We start from the raw sequence: 10,171 nt of genomic DNA on the forward strand, positions 1-10,171 counted from the left end.
AGAGATTGGGTGACATTGGTATTATTGAGTTGGTATTTATTGTTTCGTAATTCAGACTTAATACATATTTTATGAAACAATCACTTAGAAAGTTACTCTTTATTAGCCATTTAATAAATACTAAAAACAAACTTTGTTTCACCATATACTTAAGTATTATCAATATAATGTTGTTTGTTCAATATTTCATTTATGTGACATCCCAAAGAATGATGGTCTATTTTTTAAACATGATCAATGGTCATGTCAACGGTCGATCAAATTGAATAATATTCTACTCCCACAACTGTCAATTTAAAGCACATATTTGATTATAAATTACAATTGGAAACCATGGATTTCATTTTTCTCTCTTGTAAAATAAACTAAAATTAAAAAACTTAACTTTTGTCTAAACTTACCAAGTCATTGGCTTCTTCAAAGTTAGACTGAATCTCTCTGGAGAGTTTATCACGATCATCTGAGAGTAAAAAAAGAATCAGTATATGTTATAACTGACCACCTACTTAGTACAGTGTTTGGCATGGAACCGAGGGGTCTCTTGGGTTCAATTCCTGGTGGGGACGCCCAAAAATAAAATGTCTCAGTCTGACAGGACACAGAAGGCTGATCACCTACTTGTCCATAAAGAAAATCAACCAATGAAACAGATGTACATCATATGCCCGATAATCCTCTAGAGGACACAGGACTTCAATTTACACATTATAGAAGTCTTCTGCCCCATAAGTCTGCCAGTCTGTTTGCAATACACTGAAACACAACTACACCGATTTACATACAATTTGTTATGTTATAAACAATGCAAGCAAATTAATGAGCCAAAAGCTAGATCCGAATTCAACAAATTTCATAATTATTATAATGCTTAAAGACTAGTTTATTTGCCAATAACCTAACCCAGCAAAAGTTGTAATTCCATCACAACCATATTTTACCCAAATAAACAGGTGGCTTGAAACATATATTACAAACATTCAGGCAGTCAGATATATCAAATGTGTCAGTCACAACTCAAGCACAATTTTTGAGTTTTAAAACGTATTATGTCATTGTATTGTAGGTAATTAATTTGTATGAGAATAAGCTGTAATGCATACTTCATAGCTATAGCTGATATTGAGTGTGATGATCACTGATGAAACAACAACTTCCAGGTCTGTATGTATTGAATGTAGCAGTATATCATATAAGTCTTATGCTTAAATCAACAGAAACAATGAAAAAAATTAAGTGATAACAACATCACAAGTTCCCACTTTAAACAGGCTAACTTCTGCCTCTCATTATATCTAACTAATTGTATAACACACAGAAATGTAATATATTAAACAAGTCAATACCTACCGTCGTTTCCAGATTTAAGGCGACCGATTTTTGCAGTAATATCAGCTGTTAAAACTGAATATTGTTGTTCGTATGATTGAATTAAAGTGGCCATCTTATTTAATTGCAAACACTGATAACAACTGCACACATTATCCAATACAGAAATTCACAACAGTGATCATTAGAATGGCGTTCTTATAATCGTATATTAAAAATTAAGTTAATGTAAGAGTGCGAATTTTTACTCAATGGGGAAAATTTTTGGATTTTGAGACATCAAAATACTCCACCGATCGCTGTCAATAATTTGAGTTTGTCCACAGATTAAGAACTAGCTATTAGTTAGTAGTTTTGTCAATTAGTACGGCAAAAGTACCTCATAGTCAAAAGTTAGCTAAGAGTAATACTTGTTCCCTAACAAAATACGTAGACTATACTTATATGCTTTACTGTTATCAACAAAATTATTTATTAGCAAATAATTACGATGTGTTTTAAATTACTGTAAATTTACTCTTTTCTGTTTTATGTGGTTTTAATCTTTCAAGCCTCAAATCCTGTTAAATAAAAAGATTGTGAAATTTTTGTATATATAATAGCACGATATTATATAAAGAGATACAGCAGTACAATGCCTTTGATCTCTTAGTAGGCCGAAAATATTTGAAATATGTAGCGGTTGTCAGAACTCAATATCAGTAAGTAGATAGGCAGCCCTTTAATAGTGTCCCGAGCTGCTAACAATTTAGCGTATGTAGCTCGGGCCTGTTGACTTGTTCCTAACGATTAACCAGGGATTGTTTGACTGTGGCTTTGGAAGAGTACAATAATAATGTGGTGGCATTATTAACTAGGTACCTAGGTAGTGGAAGGTGCTAGTAGTATATTTTATAGAATCAATTAAGCCTATGGAATAATTTCAAAATAGAACTATTTGACGGGTCGAGATTTACCCTCAGTTATTTTGTATCGTAATTCACATTTCTCCACATAATCTATATATTTGTATCTTAATTTATTATGAAATAAAATACTAATAGCATCATAATGAAGCGCATAAATAATTAAGTATAATATGTTTTGTACATAGGAGTGATTAACTTATCGAGTGGCAACTCTAAGTCTATGATAATTCTCATTCCTTAGTTCTTTCTAGGTACAAGTTGATTTTTTTATCAACTGAACAAGTGCGTCCAAACAAAGTAACAGGTGTATTTACTAGTTTAAAACATTTCTCTTTATTAGTATCGTACGTAATGTAAACAAGGCGGAAGAAGTTTGCGAAAATGTATTTCTTAGTTTCATCAGATTGAATAAAACATTTGTTATTTACTTTATAACAAATACGTTGGAGAAGTGCTTTGAAGTTTGAAGTTTTACAAATGTAAGTTCAATGTTTTTAAAGTTCCATTGATTTACTGTAGGATTAATTGCAGCGAAATATTTTTATTGTCTGAATTATATACCGAGAATTATGAACGTATGTAAATTTATATAACATCCTACTTTTACTTGCGCTAAGGCGAGTGACTAAACTTAATACTTGCATAATTAATCATAGATTGTCCGTATATGGTAATTTAACGACCATTTGTATGTCAAATTCTTTGTTATGGACTTAATTAATTTAAATGATTTTGTAATTTTTTATTTCCAGAATTATGCCACGAAATTATGAAGAGGACTCTGGACGCAGCTCATGTTCGGCCGCATCTATCACGCTTAGCCCCGTAATGGATTATCATTTCAAACAGCCTCTGTCATACAAATCAGACGATATACAGCCTCAAGATACCAACTTGGTAGTGAGTACAAAACCTAGAAGCTATGTAAACCTTGTGCAATCCCCGGATGAAAGGGACCCATTCCCTAGTTGTAGACTACCAAACAAACAAAGAAAACCTGTATTAAACTTCTTTGACACTCCTCGAATGGGTGGACTGAGCAATGCTCATTCATCATTAAACATTGCTTGTAGTACGCAAATAGAAACATCCAGTACTCAAAATGCTGTATCTATGAATGCATTACATAAAGAGAAATTGGTTAAAAGCAAGCAATTCTCAAATAGTAATTTTAGAAGAACCAAACCAGTACAAAGAGCAGCATCTCGCTTATATAAAGCTGAAACATTAAAAGGGAAAGATGATTGTGTGGGACCAGAATTCATTGTTCGTGCTTCACAGCCTGCTAAAAGTATAGACTTAACAATTTCAGCATTGTGCGATAAGAAAGTAATTACTGTTGTTCTATTAAATGGACAGAAGATAGATGTTTTATGTGATCCAAATAATGTAACTGTTGGTCAAATATTTGAAGCACTTGTTCACAGTGAAAAGTACGAACACAATTTCATGTTAGGTATTGCTGTGCTTATTGGAGGAGATTTTGTATTTTTACCAGATGACTTTAAAATTAAAAAGATCGCACCGGAAAATTGGCACAAGAACATTAATAAGAAACACAAAAATACAGATGAGCATATTTCTTTAACAGTCTTTTTAAGAATTAAATTTTTCTTGCCCAAAAATATTGCCAGTAACATTCAAGGCGGAGAATGGAGATATCGTGTATACTTGCAATTAAGGAGGGCAACAGTTGAAGGACAGATGATCTCAACCATACAGAATCTCATTCTATTAGCTGGTTATGCATTGCATATAGAGTTTGGTGAATTTTCATACAGAGAACACGGGACTGCAGACTATTTTTTACTAGAACATTATTTACCAGAGTCTCTCATCACAAATGATATGGCTGATATTAAGTTACGAATGAAAAGGGCTCATGAATCTCGAAGGGGCTTAGAGAGGAATAGAGCAATTGTAAATTATATAACATTAGCACAAACTTTCCGTGATTATGGTGCACACTTTTATTCAGCAATTTGGGCTACTAGAGATGGTTTTTGTAGGGATGTTTGGTTGTCAATTGGACCCAGGGGAATTACACTATATTCTAGGACCAGCCAAATTCTCGATTCATCAAATAGCAATACAAATCGTATTGTGTTGCAAAGTTTACCTTGGCATCATATTCACAATTTTTACTACAATAAGAAAAGCCTCTACATTGTACCTAATGCATATTCAGGATTATCTAAAATCGGAATTAAATATAAGTTAAAAATGTCGGACAACAAAAGTTTTTTCATATTCTGGTTAGCGTCACTTCATCATAGATTATATTTAAAACTTTACGCTAAGGAAGACTTTATTAGTTATTTATCTAGTGAGTTAAGTTGTCCTTTCACAACCGAGAGCCCAAAGAAGTCAGAAGTGAGCAATTACCAGGATAGTTATAACCTCGCTGTTAGAAATCCCGTGAGGGTAAGACGTCCTGTTAGACGAAGATTTAAAGTCGATCTATTTGGAGATAAAAAGGCGCAAAACAAAGAAAATGAAAAACCTAATACTCAAGAGTTGTTGCGGCGGATATTATCACCGCAAAATAGCGATGATAGTATTATAAATAGTCCACCTGGTCATGGAAGTTCTTCTAATGATGGCTTATCATCATCTGAAAGTAGCTTACCAAGAAGGCATGGCGTTAAAATGGGAACACGGGTTTTTAATGGAATGAAATCATCAGGGTTAAGTAACCAGTTAAGATCGCCCCAATATATGTACATGCGTTCTGAAGGTGACCTAGTTGCAACACAGAGTGATTCAGATGACTTGAGCTCAGAACAAAAACAGCATTGCAACGTAAATAGCATGAAACTATTACCCGAAAGGGCTTATAGCCAAAACATGTCTCAAGCACCTACAGCTTATGTACTGGAATCACCAAAAGTATATTCAGATGCATTTATTTATAATGAAGGAAATGAATCCTGTGTAAATACATCAATTTTTGAGAAACTAGACAATATGGAATGTGTCCAAGGTGAAAGAGTATTTGTGACAACTGTTTTAGAAAGAGATGATAATAATGCTTTAGGGCTACAGGTTGCAGAAGGGTCTGATGGAAATGTGTATATTAAGTCCATCACTCCTGAAAGTTCTGCAGATTTAAATAAAAAACTATTGCCTGGAGATCAAATAATATCTGTTAACGGACAAACTTTACTAAATTTAAAATACGACAAGGCTTTGTCTATGTTACAATCAGCTCCCAAAGTAGTAGAATTAATAGTTCTTCAAAATATATTAAAAACAACAGCTGCAGAACATCAAGATGTCAGAAGTGATACAAGCAAAAGCAGAGAAAACAAATTGAAAGAAAGTATTGTGTCCTTAGATACTGAGCTCACAGATGATGAACTTTTAAATGAAGAAGCTTTAAAAACTATTTATGCACTTATAAAGTTAACGAAAGAGAAAGTTGTGAATAGAATAAAAGAGAAATCTAGCAGACAAAATACACCTGTAAGAAGTAACTTGCAAAAATGTTACTCTGAGAACAGAGTGTATGATGAATCTGATTTAGGTGATCAATCTTCACAAGATAATTCGCCTGCTAAGAAAAATGACCAGAAATTCAATTCTTGGCGCGGGAATATATCTAATTCAAAGTATAAGCGGCGACCGTTGAGTTTGAGCATTCCGTCCGATGTTCATTTACCTGATGACTATTTAGATGATACTAGTGATATTTTAAAGAAATCATCTTTAAAATCTATACAATCTTCGCTGAATAGTGTAGATAAATCAGGTAATAGCGGTTCTATGAAAAATGTTGCTTTGCCGCGTAATTTTGGGTTAAGTAGAAAGTGGTTAGGTCCAGTTAAATACCCAGTTACACCCTGTAAAAATACAAATACTGACAATACAGCTGTCATCGGTAGTGGTGATGTTGTGCGGACTAGGCATTTTATTTACGGCACTGGCGATTCAGATGAAGATCAAATATTTTTATAGTAGCTACTATATATTTTACAAGAATGTATATAATACGGTTAGTTTTAAATGACAAATATTTAAGCAATAAATATGATTCTTATACACAACCAATTTCTATATTTATAATTTTTTGACGATAATAAATAAATAATAACCTTATAAACTATGTGTAGTTCTTTCAGCAACTCATTAGAATGTTACAATCATACAATATGATGCAACTTACTTATATGCGATAAGAGATAAGGTTCAAGACAATTTCGCTTCTATTTTAAGTAAAGTAGGTACTTACGAGATACTTTAATGTGTTACATAATGTACCTTTAATATCTATTGGCGACAATATAAATTTTGTTCATATTTAACTCTTCTGCAATTTCTAAAGTTAGTAGTTACATACCTATCTGGTATCCTAATGAGTTAGGTTATCCGGCGTCTGTGCGACAGAAAAAACTTTTTAGCTAGGTTAATATTTTACTATTGCTAATGATATAAGTATATTATCACGACTCAAAAATTGCACGATAGATTAATATGATGGGTATATTTTTATAAGCTTTCATTTGTAACCGACTTTAAAGTTTCTCAATTGGATTGTATAGTTTTTGTGTTTACTCAGAACTTTGAACCGATTTTTGTCATAGGTTCATGTATAATCCTACTTCCTTCCAACTGATCCTACTATTCTACTTAGTCCTATCCTATCCTACTAATATTATAAATGCGAAAGTTTGTAAGAATGTGTGCGCGTTTGTTGCTCTTTCACGCAAAAACTATTGAACCGATTGCAATGAAATTTGGTACGTAGACAGCTGAACAACTGGCATAACATAAAGGCAACTTTTTATCCCGATATTCCTACGGGATACGGACTTACGCGGGTGAAACCGAGGGGCGCAGCTAGTTACAAATATATTAAAATTTCCTAGGTGGTATCATGGTTGGCCTAGGGTTACATAGCAAATCGTTATGTTAATAATTGCATTATTTTCATTTTTTAAGTATATACCTAGTTCAGGATAATTTAGTGGTACTAAGCCGAAAACTTGAAAAAGCACGAGTATCTTTAGTATTCAAGCGACCCAAAAAAGAAGGCTCAATTCAACTGTATTTTTAATGTTCCTTACGTCAGAAATTTTGACTGGATGAACTGGTTTTAATGAATTTTATTTTTATGAAAGATTTAAATTTTATCCAGCAACCATTTAAATTTTGTCCAGCTTACAAAGGCGGTTTGCATAAGTCTATTGGAAATCCCCTGAGGCAAGATAGATTATATGGGCAAATCCAATTAAATTTTCAGTGTATTCAATATCATTAATGCATATAATGTTATGATAATTCATCAACCTATCAATTATTGGTCCTTATTGCATGAAGCTCACTACTGGGTTAACGACCGCATGTGCCAAGTACAGTCGTTAGTCTTTTATCATAGATATGTATTATATACTGAGGAAGTCTATTATTGCGTATCTCTTGTGAGCTTTTAAGCTTGTTCAAGTAATACAAACTGCATTTCAATTCGTATAATAATTTCTTACTACTCAACCGATTTATAAAATTATTTTTCCAGCAAATAAATAGATCAGTAAAGATATAAAGCTAAATCTTTATTGGAGCTGTTTTATTTTTCCTGTGTTGACCTGCTAGTAAATAATATATTTAAATGAGTTGTTCAAATTTTAACATAACAAAAAATAAAGAGTAAGCTAAGAATTTTTTGAATTTAGTGTAGATAACAAATATAAGTTTTTGTCAAATGACAAGTCAAGAGAATATAAGAAGGGAGAATGAAAGTCAGAAATTAAACAACATTATGTATTTTAAAATAACACCTTGCTCCACTGAAGCAAACATTAAACTAAATAATTCTAAGACGGATGTCTTTCTAATCTAACACAATCAGACTCAATAAAAAATATATTCATTCACTGCACATATAAATTGCATAACTCATTCATTGCAACCTTAGGAGAAAATTGTCCTTTATATTAAATGCAAATTCTATAGGCGGCTTACATCATACCACCCATTCCTCCCATTCCACCCATGCCGCCCATGCCAGCCATGGGGTTAGGTTCCTTTTCTTGAGGAATTTCACAAATGACAGCCTCTGCTGTTGTCAAGAGTGAAGCAACGCCGCTGGCATCTGTCAAAGCTGTCCTCACAACCTTTGTGGGGTCAATGATACCCTTCTCAATCATGTTGACATATTCATTGTTCAGGGCATCATATCCAAATTCAGGTCCGAGGTCTTCTACTTTAGCGACAACAACAGAGCCATCAATACCGGCATTACGGGCGATGGTCATGCATGGCATTCTTAAAGCTTTCTTGATGATTTCTACACCAGTGGCTTGGTCAGAGTTGTTGGTTTTCAGTTCATTAAGGGTTGGGATACATCTGAGAAGGGCAGAGCCACCACCGGGAACAATGCCCTCTTCAACAGCTGCTCTGGTGGCATTTAGAGCATCATTCACCCTGTCTTTCTTCTCATTTACCTCCACTTCACTTGAACCACCTACATGCAAGACGGCAACTCCAGATGCTAGCCTGGCCAGACGCTCCTGCAGTTTTTCCTTCTCATATTCAGAGTTGGTTTCTTGAATTTGATCACGGATTTGTTCTGCTCTCCTGTCAATATCAGATTTCTTACCTTTGCCCTTCAAGAACAGTGTGTCATCTTTTGTAATAACAACCTCACCTACTTGGCCAAGGTCTGATAACTGTACATCTTCAAGTTTGATCAGGTTAGCATCATCACCAAATACAACACCGCCAGCGGCAATGGCCATGTCACTGAGTGTAGCTTTCCTGTTGTCACCGAAGCCTGGTGCTTTCACTGCAGCTACCTGTAGACCAATCTTCAATCTGTTAACAACCAATGTGGAAAGAGCCTCACCATCAACATCCTCGGCAACAATGACCAGGGGCTTTCTTTGTTGGTTGGCCAATTCCAAAGCAGGAATGATTGTTTGTACATTGCTGATCTTTTTCTCAGAGAATAATATAAGGGCATCTTGGAATTCAACCTTTGCACCCTTTGAAGAATTGATGAAATATGGTGAAATATAACCCCTATCGAATTTCATACCTTCGATTACTTCCAATTCGTCGGTGAGCGTTTTACCGTCTTTTACTGTTATAACTCCGTCGCGTCCAACTTTCTTCATAGCATCGGCGATGAGCTGGCCGATGGCAATATCTCCGTTAGCAGAAATGGTGGCGACCTGCGCGATCTCTTCTGGTGTCGTAACAGGCTTCGACATTGCTTTCAATTTATCCTTAACGGCATCTACGGCCATCATAACGCCGCGGCGAATCTCGATCGGGTTTGCGCCTTTCGAAATCTTCTCGAAACCTTCTTTTGCAATAGCTCTGGCAAGTACCGTAGCTGTAGTAGTTCCATCACCGGCTTCTTCGTTTGTGTTATTTGCAACATTTTGTACTAACTTAGCTCCAATGTTCTGGAATTTGTCTTTTAATTCTACGCCCTTGGCAACTGTTACTCCGTCTTTGGTTATCTTTGGTGAGCCCCACGATTGCTCCAGAATCACGTTTCGGCCTTTAGGGCCCATTGTGACTGCAACCGCATCAGCCAAGACGTCCACACCCTGGAGCATAAGAGCTCTTACATCAGCACCGAATCTTACATCTTTAGCATAAAATCTTGAAAGCTGGTGTGATTTTTGTAATGAGACGCTTTGACGAACAACACGAGGCAGACGCAACATTTTATAAGTCAACTTAAACTGGAATGATAAAACAGACTTAACAGAAGACTTCGAACTCACACTTCTCGAAGATTCTCACTGTTCTATGAAGAATCGCGAAACGTGATTTTGTGCACCGGGTTCTAGGTTATGTCACAAAACAGAGACAACAGAGTAGAATAAACTTTTTAATATCATTGAGGATTTTGATAAAAAAGTTTTAATGTATTTGCATTTTGCTATATCATCTAAATTGTATGTAATAAACATTGCACTTTGCTT

The 10,171-nt window shown here is 34.7% G+C and overlaps 3 protein-coding genes across 3 annotated transcripts in view; 1 reads left to right on the forward strand and 2 right to left on the reverse strand.

Annotated features, from left to right (window-relative positions):
* The window catches only part of LOC119840070 (vesicle transport through interaction with t-SNAREs homolog 1A), a 7,598-nt gene extending 5,959 nt beyond the window's left edge, over positions 1-1,639 (reverse strand). The window contains exons 1-2 of the mRNA XM_038366573.1: positions 1,348-1,639; positions 402-460 (exon numbers count right to left, since the gene is read on the reverse strand). Of these exons, the coding sequence (XP_038222501.1) occupies positions 402-460; positions 1,348-1,441 (153 nt within the window). The 5' untranslated portion in view covers positions 1,442-1,639. The remainder of the gene's footprint in view (positions 1-401; positions 461-1,347) is intronic.
* Positions 1,640-2,475: 836 nt separating this feature from the next.
* LOC119840044 (tyrosine-protein phosphatase non-receptor type 13-like) lies at positions 2,476-6,263 on the forward strand. The gene is made up of 2 exons (XM_038366540.1): positions 2,476-2,713; positions 2,987-6,263. Exon 2 carries the CDS (start codon positions 2,991-2,993, stop codon positions 6,189-6,191), a length of 3,201 nt encoding a protein of 1,066 aa, XP_038222468.1. The 5' UTR covers positions 2,476-2,713; positions 2,987-2,990; the 3' UTR covers positions 6,192-6,263.
* A 1,717-nt stretch (positions 6,264-7,980) lies between these two features.
* LOC119839866 (heat shock protein 60A-like) lies at positions 7,981-10,064 on the reverse strand. The gene has a single exon (XM_038366284.1). The coding sequence runs from the start codon at positions 9,908-9,910 to the stop codon at positions 8,192-8,194; it is 1,719 nt and encodes a 572-aa protein (XP_038222212.1). The 5' UTR covers positions 9,911-10,064; the 3' UTR covers positions 7,981-8,191.
* Between the last annotated feature and the right edge of the window lie 107 nt (positions 10,065-10,171).

This window comes from Zerene cesonia, chromosome 5, assembly GCF_012273895.1.
Source record: "Zerene cesonia ecotype Mississippi chromosome 5, Zerene_cesonia_1.1, whole genome shotgun sequence".
NCBI lineage: Eukaryota > Metazoa > Arthropoda > Insecta > Lepidoptera > Pieridae > Zerene > Zerene cesonia.

Coding starts and splice junctions, on each gene's coding strand:
- LOC119840044 (XM_038366540.1), top strand. CDS start 2,991: ATGCCACGAAATTATGAAGAGGACTCTGGACGCAGCTCATGTTCGGCC.
- LOC119839866 (XM_038366284.1), bottom strand. CDS start 9,910: ATGTTGCGTCTGCCTCGTGTTGTTCGTCAAAGCGTCTCATTACAAAAA.